Genomic DNA, 21,761 nt, shown 5'->3' on the forward strand with positions numbered 1-21,761 from the left:
ATTCTTAAATACTATAAGATGAATAAAACAGCAGTAAAAACAATTAATTAAATACCTTTTGTAATTAATAAAATGTCAAACTAAATTATTTGAGGACTAGACTATTTGTGGCTATGGACTAAGTTGAAATACTAATTTAGATGCTATGAGTATATTTTACTAAAACTAAAATTAGTAGGAAACAAAACTAAAACAGAAAAGGTAATATAAATAAAAGGATAAGGGCAAAACAGAAAAAAAAAAGAAGAAGAAAAGACCCCCCCTCTCCCTGGGCCGAATGGCCCAACTGGCCATCCAGGCCACTAGGCCGGCCCCCCACTCCCCATAACCCCTGGGCGACCGAAACCCTAACCCCCCCCCCCCACGACCGCACACTCCCTCCCCACTCCCCACGTCTCTCTCTCGCCCCTCCTCTTCCCCCGATCCCCTTCTGGATCGGGGCAACAAATCCCGCCGCCGGCCCGACGCTCGCCGACGACCGACGCCCCCCCGACACCGAACCGGCGTCCCGCCACCTCGACGTCGTCACCCTGGGCCTCGGCGCCCCGTCCGTGCCCCGCGCCGCTGCCTCCAATGGCCCCGTGCTGGCCACAGCTTCGCCACCGACCGCGCCTTCGCCGCCCGGAACGCCGCCTCGCCGGAGTTCCTCCCCAACGTCGCCGTCGTCCCCGACCTCCGTCAAGCCCATTGTCCCGACCCCTGCTCCGCACGGTGAGGCCACGGCCTCCCTCTCCTCCTCCCCCTGCTCGCGCACATGGCCGCGGCCTCCTCCCCGCGAGGCCGCGCTCGCCCGCGCCCGCCGTCATGCCCCGGCCCCCCTGATGCTGCTCCTCTACCGCCCGCTCGTCCCGCGCGTGTGCTCCACCGTGCTTCCCCACCTAGCCCTGCCGCGGCGCACCCCCTACCCTCGCTCCGCCCGAGCCCCGCTGGCTCCTCAAGCTGCGGCCATGCCGCTCGCCGTCCCGCCGTTTGCCGATGCCGCAGCGCGCCTCGCGCCGCCGACCCGCCGTTGCCTCGCCCCCCCCCCCCCCCGCACTGGCCTCTCCCTGCCTCCTGCCGCTGACCACGGCTCAGCCGCGCCTGCGCCGGCCGGCGCTGAGCAGGCCCCGCTCCGCCCTCGCCTTGCTACCAGGCGGGCTGCGGCTTCGCCCGCACCCGCATGCCCGCTATGGCCTATAGGCCAATGACAATTGGGCCCCAGCCCCAGGAACAAAATAAAAAAATGAAGTCTGAAATAATAATTAAGTAATTAATTAATTAGAATAATTAATTAACCTTTGTTAGTCAATCTAATTAGCTAACTAAACTAATTAAAGCTGTTAATTAGGATAACAGTCAATGACTAACGGACCCCACGCGTACGTTGACCCAGTCAACGGTCAACGTTGACCGCTGACATCATGTTGATGCAGTAAACATATTTTTGATTTAAACTAATTCTGTTAATGTAAAAAATGATTTAAAACTTTAAAAATTAATAGAAAATAAACCGTAGCTCGGATGGAAAAACTTTGTACATGAAAGTTGCTCAGAACGACGAGACGAAATCGGATACGTAGCCCGTTCGTACGCCACACATCCCTAGCATAGAAAACTCGCAACTTTCCCCCTCTGGTTCATCTGTCCAAAAACGCAAAACACCCGGGGATACTTTCCCGGATGTTTTCCCCCTTCGCCTGTATTACCTCCTGCTGCGTTAGGGCACACCTAGCACCGTTACTTGTCATGTCATGCATCGATATGCATCTGTTTGCATTGTATTCATTGTTTCTTCCCCCTCTTCTCTCTGGTAGACTACGAGACTAATGTCGCTGCTGGTGCCCCGACCGACTACGTTGTTGACGACTCCTCCTTGCCTGAGCAACCAGGCAAGCCCTCCCCCTTGATCACCAGATATCGCCTATTCCTTCTCTATACTGCTTGCATTAGAGTAGTGTAGCATGTTACTGCTTTCGGTTAATCCTATTCTGATGCATAGCCTGTCATTGTTGCTACCGTTGTTACCCTTACCTGCTATCCTACTGCTTAGTATAGGATGCTAGTGTTCCATCAGTGGCCCTACATTCTTGTCCGTCTGCCATGCTATACTATCGGGCCGTGATCACTAGGGAGGTGATCACGGGTATATACTATATACTTTATATACATGACACATGTGGTGACTAAAGTCGGGTTAGCTCGTTGAGTACCCGCAAGTGATTCTGATGAGGGGGCTGATAGGACAGGTGGCTCCATCCCGGTAGAGGTGGGCCTGGGTTCCTGACGGCCCCTGACTGTTACTTGTGGCGGAGCGACAGGGCAGGTTGAGACCACCTAGGAGAGAGGTCGGCCTGGCCCTGGTCGGCGTCCGCGGATACTTAAAAATAACACGCTTAATGAGTTCTTGGTATTTGATCGGAGTCTGGCCATTTGGTCTATACGCACTAACCAACTACGTGGGAAAGTTATGGGCACTCGACGTCGTGGTATCAGCCGAAGCCTTCGTGACGTCAGCGACTGAGTGGCGCGCGCCAGATTGGACTGGAATGCCTGCTAGGCTAGGTCTGCTTCCGGCCGCGTTCGCAACGTGCAGGTGTGCAATGGGCGATGGGCCCAGACCCCTGCGCCATAGGATTTAGACCGGCGTGCTGACCTCTCTGTTGTGCCTAGGTGGGGCTGCGACGTGTTGATCTTCCGCGGCCGGGCATGACCCAGAAAAGTGTGTCCGGCCAAATGGGATCGAGCGTGTTGGGTTATGTGGTGCACCCCTGCAGGGAAGTTTATCTATTCGAATAGCCGTGTCCCTCGGTAAAAGGACGACCCGGAGTTGTACCTTGACCTTATGACAACTAGAACCGGATACTTAATAAAACACACCCTTCCAAGTGCCAGATATAACCCGGTGATCGCTCTCTAACAGGGCGACGAGGAGGGGATCGCCGGGTAGGTTTATGCTATGCGATGCTACTTGGTGAACTTACCATCTACTCTCTTCTACATGCTGCAAGATGGAGGTGGCCTGAAGCGTAGTCTTCGACAGGATTAGCTATCCCCCTCTTATTCTGGCATTCTGCAGTTCAGTCCACCGATATGGCCCTTTACACATATACCCATGCATATGTAGTGTAGCTCCTTGCTTGCGAGTACTTTGGATGAGTACTCATGGTTGCTTTTCTCCCTCTTTTCCCCCTTTCCTTTCTACCTGGTCGCAACCAGATGCTGGAGCCCAGGAGCCAGACGCCACCGTCGACGACGACTCCTACTACACCGGAGGTGCCTACTACTACGCGCAGCCCACTGACGACGACCAGGAGTAGTTTAGGAGGATCCCAGGCAGGAGGCCTGCGCCTCTTTCGATCTGTATCCCAGTTTGTGCTAACCTTCTTAAGGTAAACTTGTTTAACTTATGTATGTACTCAGATATTGTTGCTTCCGCTGACTCGTCTATGATCGAGCACTTGTATTTGAGCCCTCGAGACCCCTGGCTTGTATTATGATGCTTGTATGACTTATTTATGTTGTAGAGTTGTGTTGTGATATCTTTCCGTGAGTCCCTGATCTTGATCATACACATTTGCGTGCATGATTAGTGTACGATTGAATCGGGGGCGTCACAGTCACCCTTGACAAAAGCACTTCTGTGACGCACGATTTATCGTCATGGAAGTGGACACTTCCGTGATGATAATTTTGGTAATGTCATGAAACACTTCTACGACAGCACAGGTATGATTATCTTGATTCTGTCATCAATTTGTCATGGATGTACATGCATGACAGAAAACGTGACCTACTGTGACAAACACGTATCATCACGGAAGTGTATTTTTTGTAGTGGGGGTATAGTAGGTAATTAAATCGCAAACATTTTTTTGTATTAACCGTATGTGTACGTGTCCTTTCGTCCTCCTCTCGCACGTCTTGTCACCCCGCTGCCGCAGACGGCTTACAACGCAAGCTTGCGCAGCGCGCGGGGGTGTTCTTTTGGCCAAACGGTGGCTCGAAGTGGCGCCAAGGAATAGTCGGTGAGCCCGTTCCCGCGCGACCTCGCAGATTCCCGCGCAAGCTTCCCGCCTGACTCGGTGAAATCCCCCAAAATTCCAATGCTTACCGGCCTACTATATAAAGCCTCACGGCCGGCGAGTCCTGCGTCGCATTTCCCCTCCCTCCCTGTAGCTTATCTTGTCTGCTTCTCCCGCAATCGCCAATGGCACTGGTCCATCGTCATCGCTCAGCCACTCCGCCGTCATTAGAGGACAGCTCCATCTGGGAGGCTACACCGCGGCGGCGGCGCAGTCCCCAGCGTAGTGTAGTGCGCGTGGCGTCCCTGTTGGATGTGCGTGGAACACCCACCACACGCTCCACCGCCACTGCCCGTCGGCAGCTGTTGCCGGCTGCCGTTGCTGCCACACCACCGTAGAAAACCAGGGCCATCGCCCGCTCCGCCGCCGCAGCCCGTAGGCGGGAGGTAGCCGTCGTGGCCGCCACCTCACTGCTGGCCATCACCCGCTCTGCCACCGCGGCCCGAAGGCGGGAGGTGGCCGTCGTGGCCGCCACCCCATCGTCGGCCACCGTGGCCGCCTGCCCACCTTCGACCACCGGGATCATCACCCGCTCCGCCACTACCACCAAAAGGAGGGAGGCGGAGGTGGAGGCCCGCACGTGCGTCAGCGACCTTGCGCGCTATATCGAGTTCCTGCGGGAGGTGGAGGAGCGCCTCGTCGAGCATGCAAAGAGCCTTACCACAGTTGGGGCCGCAGCACACGTTGACGCGGATGCGAGGAATCAGGAGATCTACGAGCAGTCTGGCTGCTTCGAGAGGGATCGTCTGGAGCGGCAGTGGGCGTTCGAGCTGGCGAGCGTCGCTGAACGTGCAGCAGCAGCAGGCACCATGTTGCATTTGTCCAGCTCGTCGGTAGGCTCCTCCTCCTCTGCCTCTTACTGAGCGCGCTCGGTAGAGGAGAGGCTGCCATAAGTAGCACAAAGCCCCTCCATAGTAGTAGTATTTAGGGGCTATTTTGTTCAGTTCATCTGACTATAGATGTGTGGTGGAACTATACAACGTACTTAAAATTAGCTAGTACTAATCGTCAACCCGTGCGACTGCATGGGCTAGAACTTTTACTATTGGTTGTATGCAAAGTTTGTACAAATTAGAAATGTAAGACAAAAATAAAATACTTGTATATTGCTAAAAGACATGACATACAAAAATATTCAGTTTTTAGACTTAGAGACAAAAGGAGGCATATCCCTTGGACTGTTTCTTGAATCAATTGGTTTGGATGTGCATTATGCTTTTCCAACAATCAATGGACATTACTTATATCATGAATAATTTGCAAGAAAAGGCAGAATGCACATGATGCCACTCATAATAGTAATGCAATATATCTTTTATCGATTAATGCTTATATTACGTAGTTATAAGTATATTTTAACGAATTCAGGTTGGCCAGTGCATGATGTATTAATAATGTCTTATATGCTCCCGTAAATTTCCAAAAAGGGAATACCTTGAAATCTGAAATTTATTAAAATTAGGTTAGTTCAGGAACATACATAGGCGAGTATTCAATTATGTCGTTTGGTAATAAGTAGGTCCTTTATTGTATAGTTCTTGTAGTTAACTTATCTGGGACGACATGTGTATATATGAGATTTTTCTGTTTCGCGCATGATACTCGGAAAAAAAATCATTTATTGTATTTCTGTTTGATTTTTCTTTGGAATTTTTTTCCTCATTCTTACACGGCCGAGGCGAACATAGAAGATATAGACATATTGACCGTTCTCTTCATGGGCTAGCGCATTTTAATATTTATTGAATGGAAAAGTTTATATGTATAATAAGCGTCATAAGGAAAAAGTTTTTGTTATTTATAGTTAACTAAGCACGTAAATAGTGATGTTTATTTTCTTGCATATTTAACATCACAGCTGTTTAGAAATAATTAAATCAACAAAATTAGAGCTCTGTAACTCCAAATTTGAAAAGATAGTGTGTTAGTGCGAGTGCATTTTTTTATGTTTAACCAAACGTTATTTCAAAAAAGAAATTTCATTTTCATGTTTTTCTTCTTAGTCGTTCACTCTACATCGGGTATATCGGTATATGTGTGGAACGTGAATATGCACATGGTTGTGCTATCCATACTCTTGGGGCGTAAATGTGCGATGTAGTTGAAAGGTAAAGAAATATAATACTCGAGTAGCATACTGTAGCCTGCTATACTGCGACCCATGTGTCCGGTAAATAAAGAAAGGCAAAGATTTCGTCCTATACTTTCTTCCTACTGTCGTTTCCTCCCTCATCTCCCAAAAATGGGCATCTTCAGCCATGCCAAAGATTGATCCAAGAATCTGCCAGGGTGCGACGCCGAGTCGACGCTAGTTCCAATCCCATGGGTGGCGCCGACTGCTCTCCCTCTCTCCACTCGCCGTTCCCCCAAACCGAAACCCTTGATCCAACCACTGTTCATACATGGTGTTCCCAGTCCTTCAATTTCCCAGCGATAAATCTGACAAAGCAACCACTATGGGATACATCAGGTGTGGTTAAATCATTTGATTTTGTGTACGTATTATCTTAAGAATTGGAAACTTGCTGTGAGGGATGCCTTATTTCCTTTTTGGTTTTGTGTAGATGTGCAGTGAGGTGATGTAGGTGTTGTGTAGAGATGGGTGGCAGAATAGTCGTCAAGTAGACTTGAGCTGAATCGGTTTGTGAATTTGTAGGATCAAACCTGTAATAGAGCAGACCACATTCATCGCCATTTATGCATATAACGTGGGAATCAGAAGAAGATCCAACCGCTCCATGATTAATGACACCACACAGATTGCCATAGACAGAATTCATCTTGGCATGTTACCAAAATGATAATCAAATCTAGCCCTTGCTTGGTCGGTTGTACATTCAGTTATATTGTGGTCATGTCAGAGCTATGAGACAGATTAGGGCATGAGTAGTGAGATCCAAACTGCGGATACTTAGTAAACCACTGAAGGTACACATTCATTTTTCATCTAGTTCTTTTTTTAATACTGATTATGCAATGCACATAACACAAATTGTTTTAGTCATCAACCCGTGCAGTAGCACGGGCTAGGAGTTCACATAATAAACAGAAAAAGTGGAAAGTGAAATAAGGTATTATTAAATTTTGGAAAATGATCACTTAGAAACACGTAATATTATTTATTAATCATAGTTGTGTGAAGATGCATTCTTAATTTGGGACTCCTATGTTAATGTGTTACTATTAGATATTTTCATAATTATATCACACAAAAATATTTATCCATTGTCGAAGGGAGTGTTGCTTTTCAATATGTATTCCACTAACGATCGTCTCAGAACAATATTAGAAATTCATTGCTTTCTTACAATATATATTAGGTTTAGTTAGGTTGAAATTAGAGTATATGCATAACGCCTCAAAATATGTTTTATATTTAGTTAGGTTGAAATTACTATATTGCAATCATCCATCAGAATTGCACAATACGTCGGAAAGAAGTTATTAAAATAATTATAGGCAATTCAAAACCTGTACGGAGGATATTGAAGGAAAATATGAGCAATATCAGTTAACAAAGAAACTTGAAGCGCTTACTTCTTAAAGATCCACAGTCACTGATCTGTGCCAAGATTATTTTGTAATCTTCTGTAAAATATTTGGCGCAAAAGTAGACAAAATCGAATCGAACAAATACTAAAATAGGGAAAAGTGGGTGGGGGCAGCCGGATTAGGACAACTTCTGAAGCTGCAAATATTCGTATGGAAAGAGAAGTTCTGTAACCTGTCAAAGCGGACGACAGAAATTGTACCAAAACTAAGCCATTTTAACCATTTTCAACAATCATTACTCCATACGTACAACCTGAATGTTACTCCATGATTGTTCTCCTATATATGCAAGGCATCAGAAAGATGACATTAGAGCATGTATAGGCAGTAAAATATAGGGATGATCATGTGTGTCTGCAGTAATATCTGATTCATCTGAAAACCGTATGAAATTCCTTTATAAGAAGGTTACATAGAGTAAAATAGAAATATTCTAGGGTCTCTTGACTAAAGGATCTCCTTGTACACAATATTTTTTGCCAAATTATTTTCTTTAGATTCTTCATCTGAAATTAGAATTTTAAGTCCATCTCTACTCGTGACTCTTGATACCGCTACATAGAGTTGGCCATGTGTGAATACCTTCTTTGGTAAATATAGCCCCACATGTTTTAGTGACTGCCCTTGACTCTTATTTATCGTCATTGCAAAACAAAGTGATATAGGGTACTGCCTCCTTTTCAACACAAACGGCCATTTTGAGTCACTTGGTGACATAATAATCCTTAGAATATATACCTTGTTTCCAATGTTTGTCCCTGTTATTATCTAAGCTTCTATGAACCATTTGCCTAGCTGTGTTATAGTTAGTCTCGTACCATTGCATAAGCCCTCTGAGGGAGTCCTGGACTAAGGGGTCCTCGGGCGTTCGGCCTGTTATTCATTGGGCCGGACTGATGGGCTGTAAAGATATGAAGGCCGAAGACTATACCCGTGTCCGGATTGGACTTTCCTTGGCATGGAAAGCAAGCTAGGCGACCAACTATGAATATTCCTTCTTATGTAACCGACTCCATGTAACCCTAGATCTCTCCGGTGTCTATATAAACCGGAGAGTGTAGTCCGGATAGGCAGATACTCATGACCATAGTCATATAGGCTAGACTTCTAGGGTTTAGCCATTACGATCTCGTGGTAGATCAACTCTTGTAATACTCATAATCATCAAAATCAATCAAGCAGGAAGTAGGGTATTACCTCCATAGGGAGGGCCCGAACCTGGGTAAACGTCGTGTCCCCCGTCTCCTGTTACCATCAATCCTAGACGCACAGTTTGGGACCCCCTACCCGAGATCCGCCGGTTTTGACACCGACATTGGTGCTTTCATTGAGAGTTCCACTGTGCCGTCGACGAAAGGTTCGATGGCCCCTTCAATCGTCAGTAATGACGTTGTCCAGGGAGAAACCTTCCTCCCCAGATAGATCTTCGTATTCGGCGGCTTCATACTGCGGGCCAACTCGCTCGGCCATCTGGAGCAGATCGATAGCTACGCCCCTGGCCATCAGGTCAGATTCGGAATCTTGAACTACGTCGCGGACATCCGTGGAGACTTGATCTTCAACGGATTTGAGACCGCGGCCACCGCTCCCTTTCGCCCCGATGAGCATAGCTTAAACCTGTCATCGGGCCCCATCCAGGAGATAGCTCCTGCAACAGCTCCGGCCTTAGATCTGGAGCAGATCGAGTCATCCGAAGATGGGAAGCTCAACCCCGTCACGGAGGCTGCTGATCCAGCGGCATCGGAGCCGCACACAAATTTTACTTCATATGATATCTGCATCAACGGAGCCCCGGACTCGTCTCCGGTGACAAGTTCCGAACCCTGCGAGTCCACGGATACCGAACTCACTCGGTTATCGATCTTCAAGTTCAGCGCCGCAGACGTCTTCCAACACTCGCCCATGGGCGACGTACTAAACTCACTAAAAAACCTATCCCTGGCAGGTGACTCGCCGCCGAACTATGTTCGGTTCGAACTTGCGGCGGATGATGGAGAACTTTTCTTCCCACCCGCCACCCACTTCATAGCCACTGTTGATGACTTAACCGACGTGTTTGACTATGGCTTCGAAGACATCGACGGTATGGACGACGATGCCGACAAGGAGCAAGGCCAAGACCCGCCATTCACTGGACGTTGGACGGCCACCTCTTCGTACGACATGTACATGGTTGATACACCTAAAGGATCCGGCGATGGCAAAGAAGAGCCAGATGCGAATAAACCCTCTAAGACGCAGTCCAAGCGCCGGCGGCCCAAATGCCGTTCTAAGGCTCGTCGCTCAAAAGATGGCAACACTGGCACCGGAGAAAATAGTACTCCGGGCGACGCCGAAAACAATGAAGACCCTGTCGGAGTTGCATCCGAACAGGAGGAACATGACAACAGGCAAGATAACCCTGATGAACAGGCCATAGAAGATGACTCGGAGGACGATAGTTACCGTCCGCCCTCCGAGGAGGAGACAAGCCTCGGCAACGAGGACTTCATCGTGCCTGAAGATCCTCTCGAGCAGGAGCGCTTTAAGCTTCAGCTCATAGCCACTGCAAGGAGCCTGAAAAAGAAACAGCAGCAGCTTCAAGCTGAACAAGATCTGCTCGTCGACAGATGGAGTGATGTCCTGACAGCCGAAGAATACGGCCTCAAGCGCCCAGTCAAGAGCTACCCGAAACGCTGACTGCTACCTCAATTCGATGAGGAGGCACCGGAGCACATATCTCCCTCGCGTAATGCAGAACGATCACCACGTGGTCGAGACAGGGCGGCCGACCGGCCACCCCACGGTCGGGATAAAGCGGCAACTTAGGCCAAACAGCAACCTGCCCCACCGCCCCGTAAAAATAAAGACGGAAGTGTTCGGGGTCACACGTACGACCTCCGGCAGACCCTGGACAGTAGAGCAGGACATACAAGATCGATCTACGGATCCCGAGGACGTGCCTCGAGGCACGACGACGGCTACCTATTCGGACGTGACAAACCCAACCACGCCCGGGCCGAATGCCGCAGACGGACTCCATCAGAGCTACGCCGCGATGCGGCCCGATATAGAGGCGCCGCACACCCTCTCTGCTTCACAGATGAAGTACTGGATCACGAATTCCCCGAAGGGTTCAAGCCCGTCAATATCGAATCATACGACGGCACAACCGATCCTGCAGTATGGATCGAGGATTTTATTCTCCATATCCATATGGCTCGAGGAGATGACCTCCACGCCATTAAATACCTCCCATTAAAGCTCAAAGGACCAGCTCAACGGTGGCTAAATAGTCTACCTGAGAACTCCATCGGCAGCTGGGAGGACTTGGAAGAGGCTTTCCTTGATAACTTCCAAGGAACTTATGTCCGGCCAACAGATGCCGATGACTTAAGCCACATAGTTCAACAACCCGGAGAATCAGCCAGAAAATTCTGGACTAGGTTCCTAACCAAAAAGAACCAGATCGTCGACTGTCCGGATGCCAAAGCCCTAGCGGCCTTTAAGCATAGCATCGAGGATGAATGGCTCGCCTGCCACCTCGGCCAGGAAAAGCCGAGGTCCATGGCAGCCCTCACGGCACTTATGACCCGCTTCTGCGCGGGAGAGGATAGTTGGCTGGCTCGCAGTACAAACAAAGCCAACGAAACAGGCCCCTCCGAGGCCAAAAACAGCACCGGCAAGCTCTGGCGCAACAGACACAAACGCCGAAGCAATGAGTGCAGCTATTTCAGATGCAGTTGGTAGGTTGTATTGTCTTCCATCACTGGATCTTGTACCAATTAATCCAACCTAACATTTTTTAGATCCCACTCTTGGTATCTATCCCTTGCCATACGGAATGATTTCACTAACTCATTGTGATCATCAAGCATCGACAATAATCCAGACACAATGCCTTCATCAAGTTGTGTTTTCCTTTCCTTTGAGGTTGAAGCATGCATTCTATTTCTGACATCGTTTTCTGTATCATAAATGTACAATTGAGCAAACTTTGGCCTGAGAGCATTATCTCCATTATCTTTAGGTAGCAATGTGCCAATTTGATGATAGTTTTGGCCATTCAAGCGAAAAACATATGGTGCTCCCCCTTTTTTGTTTATCTCGTAATCGACCTGACCACCCATAGAAGTAAATGCAAACATTGAATTATAGTTCCTGATATTGTCTCTGTAATTTGACGATTCCCCCTTTTCATTAGATGTTAGTAGCTGCTGAAGGTATGGTGGAGGTTTTTTCAATGGTGGCAGTTTGACTTTGCCTTCCTTTCAAAAAAGTCCGAATGTTGGTCTTGATTTGTTTGTTTTATGCTTGGCTCTCTCTTGATGCCACATTATAGCATTGCAGAATGGGCATACGCATGTTGGTTTTCCAAATTTTGGAACCTCACTTGGAGAGCTATGAGATTTACCTCCTTTTTTCATCGCTTGTAATTTCTTTCTATTTGCTCGATTCAACTTGCTTATCTCTTTTCTTCTAATCAAATCGCTATCTGATGAGCTTCTAGCAAAATTTGATGCTTCTAAAGCATGTTCGCCAGCTGATGTACTCAAAGCAAACTCAGTTTCACAATTTTGTTTTCTTTGAACCAAGCTTGCATGCTTGTTGCTTTGATTTCCATGGACCATCTCTTTCCTCTTTCTTGGTTTTTATTTATTTGTACCTGGTGAAATCATGTAACAAATATATTTGGTAGTTGTTAGCCCATTATATCAGGCACGGGCTAGCGGCCATGATTATGTCGTTAAAGGGTGCACCTTTCTTGCTCTTTGTTTACTGTAGAATGATATTTGGGTATTCCCTGAAAATAAAAGGAGCTAAACTTCATCTGCATAGCACACTAAAAGTAATTTGAAGAGATAATAAATATGTGATTACCATTTTATTCTCCTGGCAAGCTACAATGGTAGTGGATGTATATACACATGTGAATAGCCTGTAATATATTTATTTCATGATCAGTTATTTTTATAATACATGTATTGAGTTATTTTCTTGTTAATTAATAACTAATAATATATAATGCAAGCTAGTACCTTTCATTCTGATGGTGTAGGCTGTCTTCTTGACAAGAATATCCGACTGGTTGCCCATCATGCTTAATAACTTTGAACGCTTGTTATTTTTTGTTTGGTTTGGAGGTTGACTTTGCTTTCTCCGAGCTTGTCTGCGTTCATTTTTTCATCATTATAATGTAATGTATTTTCATTTGTTAGTTAGAGTGTAGATGTGCTAGAGGCAATAAATTGTGTCATAACATACCAGTTATTGCCTTCCACTCTAATTTGCTGAAAATTTCATTTGGAAAGTCAGGGTAATATATTCAAGGGTGCATTCAACATTGTTATAAGAATAGGATAGAAGTGTTGTAGTCAAGTTTGTACCTTGTTTTTGTTAGGTAATTTTTCTTTTTTGCCCAAGATGACCCTGCAAGTGGACCGTGCGCTGGCCTCATGGTGGGCGCCAACTGTCGTGGAATTATCACGGCAGATGTCCTCGTGCAAGGACTTAGTCGTGGAGCCATCGCAGCTAGGAAGCTTAAAGGGGTTAAGCGGGACAACGGACACGAGGATTATACCGGTTCGGCCCCTTACAATGAAGGTAAAAGCCTACGTCCAGTCGAGGTTGTATTGATTAGGGTTTCGACGACCAGGAGCTAAACCGCCCTGCCTGGTTATCGATTTGATCTTACTTGTCCCTGAACCGCCGCCGGGTCGTCCCTTTATATAGAGAGGTTGACGCCCAGCGGCTCTCAGAGTCCCGGCCGGCTTATAACAGTGTCCGGCTCGGACTCTTAACTATTCTTGCCTTACACTACAAGTTTCACCATAACAGTGGTTTATCACTACGGGCCTTAAGCCATCTCCGGGTCTTAAGCCCATTACTGACCCGCCGTCCTCAAGCTTGGTACTGGGCTTCACGTGATGATCATGATGAGTAACCCGGCCCCTCCTGGGCGGGTTACTCTAATGGTTATATCCTCAACACCTAGCCTTTTTCCCTTGGGAGTCGCGCATCCCGAGGGTCATCTTTATTTAACCCCCCCCCCCGGGGCCAGTGCTTGTCTAAGTGTTGGTCCAAACTAGAGCACCGTGCGGGACCATCCCTTGGCAACTTGGGTTACGTCGGTACCTGTACGCTTAGCTCATCCGGTGTGTCCTGAGAACGAGATACGTGCGACTCCTATCGGGATTGTCGACACATCGGGCGGCTTTGCTGGACTTGTTTTACAATTGTCAAAATGTCTTGTAACCGGGATTCCGAGACTGATCGGGTCTTCCCGGGAGAAGGAATATCCTTCATTGACCGTGAGAGCTTATAATGGGCTAAGTTGGGACACCCATGCATGGTATTATCTTTCGAAAGCCGTGCCCGCGGTTATGTGGCAGATGGGAATTTGTTAATATCCGGTTGTAGAGAACTTGACACTTGACTTAATTAAAACGCATCAACCGCGTGTGTAGCCATGATGGTCTCTTCTCGGCGGAGTCCGGAAAGTGAACACGGTTTCTGGGTTATGTTTGACGTAAGTAGGAGTTCAGGATCACTTCTTGATCATTACTAGTTCACGACCGTTCCGTTGCTTCTCTTCTCGCTCTTATTTGCGTAAGTTAGCCACCATACATTGCTTAGTCGCTGCTGCAGCCTCACCACTTATCCTTTCCATACCCTTTAAGCTTTGCTAGTCTTGATACCCATGGTAATGGGATTGCTGAGTCCTCGTGGCTCACAGATTACTACACCAACAGTTGCAGGTTTAGGTTTTGCGATGATCATGACGCGAGAGCGATGTTACTTGTTTTGGAGTTCTTCTTCTGCTTCTTCTTCGATCAGGGGATAGGTTCCAGGTCGGCAGCCTGGGCTAGCAAGGTGGATGTCGTTCGAGCTTCTGTTTGTGTTTTCATCCGTAGTCGGATGTTGATCTTATGTATAATGTATTGATGTATTCTTGCAGCATTGGTATGCCTTGCATGTTTACCCATCTATTATGTAATATTGATGTAATGATATCCACCTTGCAAAAGCGTTTCAATATGCGGGCCTATCCTTGGTGGGACCTTCGAGTTCCTCTCGGATAGGGTCGCATATTGGGCGTGACAAGCAAGAACACAAACAACGAAACAACAATCAATCATGGTGCAATGCACAAGCAACATGATGCAAGACATGTCATGGTATGCAAGATATGATGTGCAATGCATATGTGTGCTCCGGAAGGGGAAACGATGAACATGCCACTATCTTGGTAATCCAAGCATGCCACTGGATATATTGGGATATTTTGATTGAAATCGATGTAAAGATCACGAGGGACGGGTGCACACAACTCGAACGGTGAGCAAAACAATAACAATGCAAAACTGACATTAACAGCAACATGGCACTTGAGATGCAATATCTAAATATGCTACGGCACCCCAACATGAAAACAAATGACATGGCAGTGAAGTACATGGCAAGCACTACAAAACATGATTACTGAGGTACTGCTAGAAACCACTAAAACATGTTTAAAACAGCATGGCAAAATGCAAATGATAACAGTTTTACAAACTTAGCAGAAATTCACTGAACATGGCAAAACAGATTCAGATAGCAATGTTTAGGACTAGTAAACTACATGCTACAGGAACATATTATAGTAAACAAGAGCATGGAATGCTAGTACTAAATGCACTTAATAAAACTCCCTCACTGAACTTAGACTAAAACCTCATGGAAAAGATGCTAGCTTCAATGCAAAATGGCAAGTTATGCTGACAGTTTCAGACTTGGCAAAATAAACATGGCATGGCAATACAGATTTGAGTATGCATGTTTGCAAGCTTGTTGCACTCGCTACAATGCATTTCATAGCATGCAATTTATTCTAGCAGCAAGTAGGCATGATGAAGAGCATGTTTACATACAAAGTTACCACATAGCATGATTGTACTTAAATGCACAAAAATGACAAAACAGCAATGTAATATAAAAATGACATGTGTGCAAACTTGCTTAAATGCAGAAATGGATGCCACCAATGGATTGGTGGGATTTTTCTACCACAAAAACATATATAATATGTCTATATTGCAGTAGAGAAATCCCCAGAAATATGCAAAAAAAACAAATACTGCCTAAAAAGGAAATAAATAGAAATGGTAATTGCCTGATCTGAAATGTCCAGATTTGGATCTGCCTAAAATGGAAAATGGGCACTTTCCATAAGTGGAATCCGCCGGGGGTGTGTGCTTGGGCAGCTGACAGGTGGGGGCGACTGTCACTGACTCAAACAAAAGGCAAAAATAGGGAGTTTTAATCACGCCGCGGGGGAACAAACCCATGCCGCTCGAGTGGAGACGTGGCTAAACGACCAGTCGGGCTAGGTGGGAGTACTGGTTAAGTAGGCGTTCTAATTCATTTGAACATGCAAGGGCTAGTCTTGGAAACGCCATGAACGCACGGCGGCTTGCCCGTGAACGACGGCGAGGAAAGCGGCGGCTACAGGTGCAGCAGATCTCCGTCGGGCGCGCGGAAACCTGTGAAGGTAGCAGCTGTAGGACGCGCGCGTGCTTGGGCTCGCTAGGTGGGGCGCGTGAGCTTGATGCTCTCGGCCATGGCGTTGCGCGGCGATGCAGGGGCGAAGCAAGGCGTGCGCGTGCAGCGGCGGGTGTGTGACGTGGTGCATGAAACAGGGAGACGCGGGCGTCGCGTTGGTGTGGACGGAAGTGGTGTGCAGCGAGGTGCGCGAGCACAAGCTCGAGCTCGAGGTCACGGCCATGGCGGCCGAAACCAGCGACGCGCGGACAATGGCTATGCGGATAACGAGACCAGAGAGAGAGATGGGGAGGATCGGGGCTTCACCGTGGGTTGCTCTGCGTAGTCGATCGGGGTCGGGGACGAGCGGAAGCGACGAGGGAAGGCGCTGTCCGTGAAGCAGGGGAGGAAGAGGACGACGGGGAGGTAGCCGGACTTGGCGATCCTTGGGCGCGGGTCGTCGTTAGAATGGGTCCGGGGCAGTGTTCTCGAGCGAGTAGACGGTGGAGGGGAGGCCACGGCGGAGGGTTAGGCCGGCGGCGAGGTCGTGCCCGAGCCGGCCATGGCTCCTCGAGGCGAGGAAGCAGGTGCGTGGGTGCCCCTTACCTGTGGCGGTGGCGCGGAGGGGAAAAGAGGGAGAAGGAGGAACCCTAGGGCGAGGGGGGTGCTGGTTTTATAAGGGCGAGGCGAGCTGGCTCGGCCACGGTGGCCATGTGCGCCTGCCTTGTCGGTTTTTACTGTGAGAGAGAGGGGCTGCGAGAGGAGGAAGAAAAGGCAGGGAGAGTCGCTGGGAGTGGGGTCGGCACGGCGTCCAGCTTGGAAAGGAGGAGGAGCGAGCGAGCGCTGCTGGCTCGCTAGGGTAGCTGGGGCAGCCTGGAGTGAGGAGGCCTAGCCGGCTGCTGCTTTCTTCCTTCTGATTTTCTTTAGGCAGAAAAATAACCAGAAACATCACAGGGAAAAGGAGAGGGGTTTGAGTAATATAAAAATATCCTCGTGACCCTGGAATTATGCCATATTTTAATAAATTGGTTTGGACAATTTTAGAGGTAGAAAAATAAAACAAGATATTCAAACTTGAGGCATTTTTTAACCTAACCAAAACAACTTCAAAAGAGCTGAAATTTGGTAGAGGTTTAGACCATGGTGTGAGACTATTGGGGAAAAGTTGGACATTAATGGAGGAGGGTAAAATGTCACTTGCAAAAATAAAAGTAAAAAGGAGAAGGGAAGGTGATGAAGTGGGCATGGTTTGAGAAGGTGACAAGGGTAATGCCCAGGATGCTCATGGCAACAACATGAATGACCAAATGCAATATGACAAGAACAATGTTATACTTGATATGACCATGATGCAACATATGATGGCATAGAGAAATATAACAAGACAATGCAATAAGTAAAACAACAAATAAAAACAAAAGATGGAACCCAAATGGAATTGGATGAAGATCAAGTTGGATATAATGCCCGAAAAGGGGAGTTTTACATATGGGGTGTTACACCTACTAGGAGCACTGCCACCGCGCTTCTAGCCGCGGTCCCGGCCTCCTCCTCAGGCCGCCGTCGCCGCCGCTCTTCTTCGCGGTCCACGGCGACGCTCTTGTTCCCGGTCCACGGCGACTACCTCGACACTGGCCACCCCAACTCGACATCGACCACGGTGTCCCTCACACGACTACACCATCCTACGCTTTCGGCTACCTCTACATCGGCCTATCGCCTTGCTTGAGCAACCTCATCGGCTTTCACTCCAGCCACAACTTCTGCGATGCGTCGGCCGTTACGACTGTTGGGGGATGTCCGTCGGCTTGTCTTAGGATTCTTCCTCAGTCTCACCGTCCGCATCAGTACCATTATGACTGCAGGGGATGTTGAGTATCGTGACTATCAGGAAGTATAGGATTTATCCCTTACTTGTCTTGTACTCCAAGCAGATAATGTACTCACTATATATATGCCCACGAGGCTCAGGCAATAAACAATCGATTCCACCAAGCCCTCTCTATCCCTTCTAACAATCCCTTCTAACAGTTCTCATGGCTTCTTCAGGCCACTATATTTTATGTGTGATGCACCATGCATGTAAACATTACAAATCTGAAAAATCATTTAGGCAGAAGACTGGAACAGTAGGCATTAAGTGGAATTACAATGCTGGAAGCCCTGGAGCTAGGCTTTGCCGATTTAGGCCTCAATCATGGCTGGCAGTCAAGGTTACAAGCTTAGGCATTATGTTACCTCCTAAGGCGAGCCTTGAAAGTCAACAAGTGCTAATACATGGAAGTTATAACAGATTGGTTCAACATATTTTCATTGAGATTATCATGCCCTCCTTACCCTTCTCCATGTTAGATGTTCCCATACGGACTACAGAGCACCTAGACTACCTAATAAACTGATTCTAGGTCTCACCGCAGATGGCCTAATGGCTCAACAGCAGTTCTGAAGAGAAGAATGTGGACCTTGTCAACAGAGAAGTATAAGAAACCTCCCAATGTGTGAGTAACATAGGAGCCAAAGCTTGTCCCAACAATACAGTGCCAAGCAGGGCCGTATGACGTGTCAAATTCCTGCAGCAAGCAAATATTTACCTATCAAAATAGTGCTTAAGGCTGCACAAAACGGTGCAGCTAAACATATGAAGACTGCTTTGTGACACATCCAGAGTTCCAGACATATCAGACAAATGAAAGAAATGGCCAAGTGAGAACAAAATAAACAAGGGAAATTATATTAAAAAAGTGGGGAATATCAACTTCATACAACATATGTCAAAAATAAATATTGCTAGCTACCATAGCTAGCCAACTTATGTTGTTCTACACAGGTTTGAACATTTTAAAGCTCTTCACAGAAACAGCTATGGAGTAGCATTTCTAGTACGAGGGCTAAAAGGTAGTTCTTCCAGTTTTGGGAACAAATCCCAGTCTCACTTCCTTCAGCCTATTCCGTTCAAATAGTAGTTATATAGTTTGAATTGACTTTTTGCTGACTTGCTTCCAATCACCTTTCGCCTCTTCTCTTACAGATCACCTCTTCTACTAGAACGGAGTGAGGCGCCCAGTATCCTAGATGCTCTCTGTCTGTCACCAGCAGCATTACAAGGCCAGGACTACACAACAATGGGTTACCAACTGACTACCTTTGCACTGGTGCTCCTTGTGCTGCATACCAGATAGCCACTTTGGTGCGTTTTTTCTTGCCAACACAACACTGATAAAACTGGGCAAACAGAAGACTTAGGCTTAAACCAGAAACACCCATATACTCAATCCATGCCTCCTAACTTTGTTGCAAGTCTAACCAACTGGCAACTGAACCAACATGTGTAGCACTAATCTCATACATTTAAATTGTGGAACATACAACTCAAAAGAAAAGGTAGAACATAAGCAACAGCACGTCGGAGCATCTCCCATAGATCCCGTATCACTAAAAAAAATTTGGAGGAACCCATATAATCTGCCCAACATCCCCTACATCTAGGGGGAAATGACCCTTTCCGTAAACCTTCCCAGAAAAGTGCGACGTCAGCACGACGTCCCCCATGACCACCGTCCGCTGCCGCCACGCCACCTCCAAAAACCACTTTTACTGGGAGTTCTTTTTGGGAACTGTTCGAGATGCACTACGTTTCTAGGTTCCTAAGAGCATCTCTAGCAAATCCGGCAAAAGCTTGCCAATGTTTTATTGGCCCGAACAGATCCGCTAGACAAAGCCCAGCCTGTAAATTTTTTACAGGCGGCCCGCATATCCATTCCTCCGATGCTATATGTACGGGGCCGGCCGGGCTTTAGGGTTAGCAAACCCTATCCCCTCGGCCGCAATCCACCCGCCCCGCCGCTAGCCCTCCCCAACTCCGGCGACAAATCCCGCCGCATCTCCTCCGTTTTTTCTTCTCCTCCATGGCCGGTGGTGCTGGCGGGCGTGGTGGCCGTGGTAGGTCGCCTCCGCGCAAGCTCACACTGCATGACGCGGAGGCTGGCAGCTCTAGCCGGCCCGCCGTCGAACCATGGCACTCAAAACAAGCGCACGACTACGGCCGGCTCTCCCGGAGCGGCGGGCAGAGCCCTTGGGCCGGCTTCCACGAGCTCCATGACCAACTCTTCCCGCATTTGCAGAAGTGTCGGGAGGCCGATGCGGAGATCGTCGCCGCGGAGAAAGCTTTGGCGGCCGAAGAAGAAGGTGTCACCGACCGTCTCGCCGCCAAGGAGGAGCACGACCTCCCCAGCGCGCTCCGCAAGTCCGCCGCCAAGCTCTACCTCGGCGTCGACGAGTGACTGTCGATTTTTTGTAATTTGTAGCGCGAAGTTTGTATTTCCTATGTATGCACTATGGTTGTGATGAACTATTTTCTAGCGTGAAGATGTTTCTAAATATGCAGTACAAGATTTACGGGATCAGTTCTGCCGGGGCCTTCACGTTCGCGCAAAATTGTTTTTGTAGCAAGCGTTAAACGATTTTGCAGTACCGGATTTTAGCGGATCTGCTAGAGATGTTCTAAATCTGAATCACTTGCATATCTACTACCACTGCATGACTGCATTTTCTCTGCACCAGGTCCACAACACCAAACGATTTCAACAATGTGCTCGCGGCACAAGTGCACAAGCATTTCACCCTAACTACCAAAGAGCAATAACCGGTTGAAGTTTTTATCACGAGATGGATGCTGTACCTTCTTGAGCGCGAGGGCTAGACGCTTGCCGTCGGCCCGCGGTGTTGCAGAGACAGCATCGTAGGCGAGCCGGATCGCGCGCCGCTGCAGCACCACCGGCATGTCGGCCGCCCGGACCCGCACCGAGACCTTCCTCTCCTCCTTCCCCTTTCCGTCGCCCTCTTTCACTTCCCTGTCCTCCACCACCACCTTGGCCTCCACGAGGTTCTGGCTCTTAGGGCCCGGCTCCCGCTCCAGTTTCCCGGTCTCCGGGTGAGTGGTAGAAGGAGGGAGGGCGGGAGCGGCGTTGAGCTTGAGCTTGGTGCGGCGGATGGGCGAGCGCTCCCGCTCCAGCTCCAGCTTCGTCTCCGGCTCCGGGTGAGAAGTAGGAGGTGGCGGGGCGGGCGGGGCATTGAGCTTGGTGCGGCGGATGAGCGAGCTGAGGTAGTGGCTGCGGCGCTCGAGCTCCTCGGATGCCGGATCCATAACGGCGGCGGCGGGGGAGGGGAAAACTCACCTGCATCAGTAGTGGCCGCAGCGGCGGGCGAGCATGGCCGCGTTCGGTGGTGGTTATGGTCAAAGCACGGAGCACAGTGCTGCGCTGGCTTTGCGTCGTTTGTTTGGGCTCGGGAGGCGGGGATGGGACGAAAGACTAGGCGCGTCCTTCGGACGTGGAGTAACTGAGCGCGAGCTCAAATGAGCTCGATATCCAGGACGTTCGATAGTCCCTAGGGATCTGTGCCATTTCTCTATACGCGCGGTGGTGGGCTGCTGGAAAATGCGCACTGTGGCGGAATACGTACACGGCAGAGGTGGGTGGTGGCCCATGTTGGCGAGTTAGAATATGCAGATTTAACGTGCCGTTGACGAGATGAGCCGCGGATCGGAATCGGCATATCCGTCTGATCCGTGGAACAGGAACTTCACTTTCCGTTTGGTGGGCGCAGGGAGTAATTGAATGCAGGGTTGAGTGTCTTCTCTACCGCGGC

At 48.4% G+C, this 21,761-nt stretch overlaps 1 protein-coding gene and 1 long non-coding RNA gene across 3 annotated transcripts; one reads left to right on the plus strand and one right to left on the minus strand.

Annotated features, from left to right (window-relative positions):
- The first annotated feature begins 6,136 nt into the window (after window positions 1–6,136).
- Window positions 6,137–6,916, plus strand: LOC120966440 (uncharacterized). Its single transcript, XR_005760164.3, has 2 exons — window positions 6,137–6,531; window positions 6,626–6,916. It is a non-coding gene; the product is annotated as an uncharacterized lncRNA (long non-coding RNA).
- A 10,618-nt stretch (window positions 6,917–17,534) lies between these two features.
- Window positions 17,535–21,409, minus strand: LOC109752120 (uncharacterized). Of its 2 annotated transcripts, XM_040392493.2 has the most exons (3): window positions 20,794–21,409; window positions 18,578–18,685; window positions 17,535–17,974 (listed from the first exon to the last, which is right to left on the minus strand). In XM_040392493.2, exons 1-3 carry the CDS (start codon window positions 21,256–21,258, stop codon window positions 17,969–17,971), a joined length of 579 nt encoding a protein of 192 aa, XP_040248427.1. In that variant the 5' UTR covers window positions 21,259–21,409; the 3' UTR covers window positions 17,535–17,968. The 2 variants fall into 2 exon arrangements, with proteins under 2 accessions (XP_040248427.1, XP_020166578.1); XM_020310989.4 differs by lacking the exon at window positions 17,535–17,974 and having other exon boundaries at window positions 18,199–18,685; window positions 20,794–21,407.
- Between the last annotated feature and the right edge of the window lie 352 nt (window positions 21,410–21,761).

This window comes from Aegilops tauschii, chromosome 6, assembly GCF_002575655.3.
Source record: "Aegilops tauschii subsp. strangulata cultivar AL8/78 chromosome 6, Aet v6.0, whole genome shotgun sequence".
NCBI lineage: Eukaryota > Viridiplantae > Streptophyta > Magnoliopsida > Poales > Poaceae > Aegilops > Aegilops tauschii.

Excerpts from the sequence above, each read along its gene's own strand:
- LOC109752120 (XM_020310989.4), bottom strand. The coding sequence starts at position 21,258 with ATGGATCCGGCATCCGAGGAGCTCGAGCGCCGCAGCCACTACCTCAGC. Across the intron at positions 18,686-20,793 it reads TAGCCCTCGCGCTCAAGAAG|GAATTTGACACGTCATACGG; the intron begins GTACAGCATCCA and ends TGCTTGCTGCAG.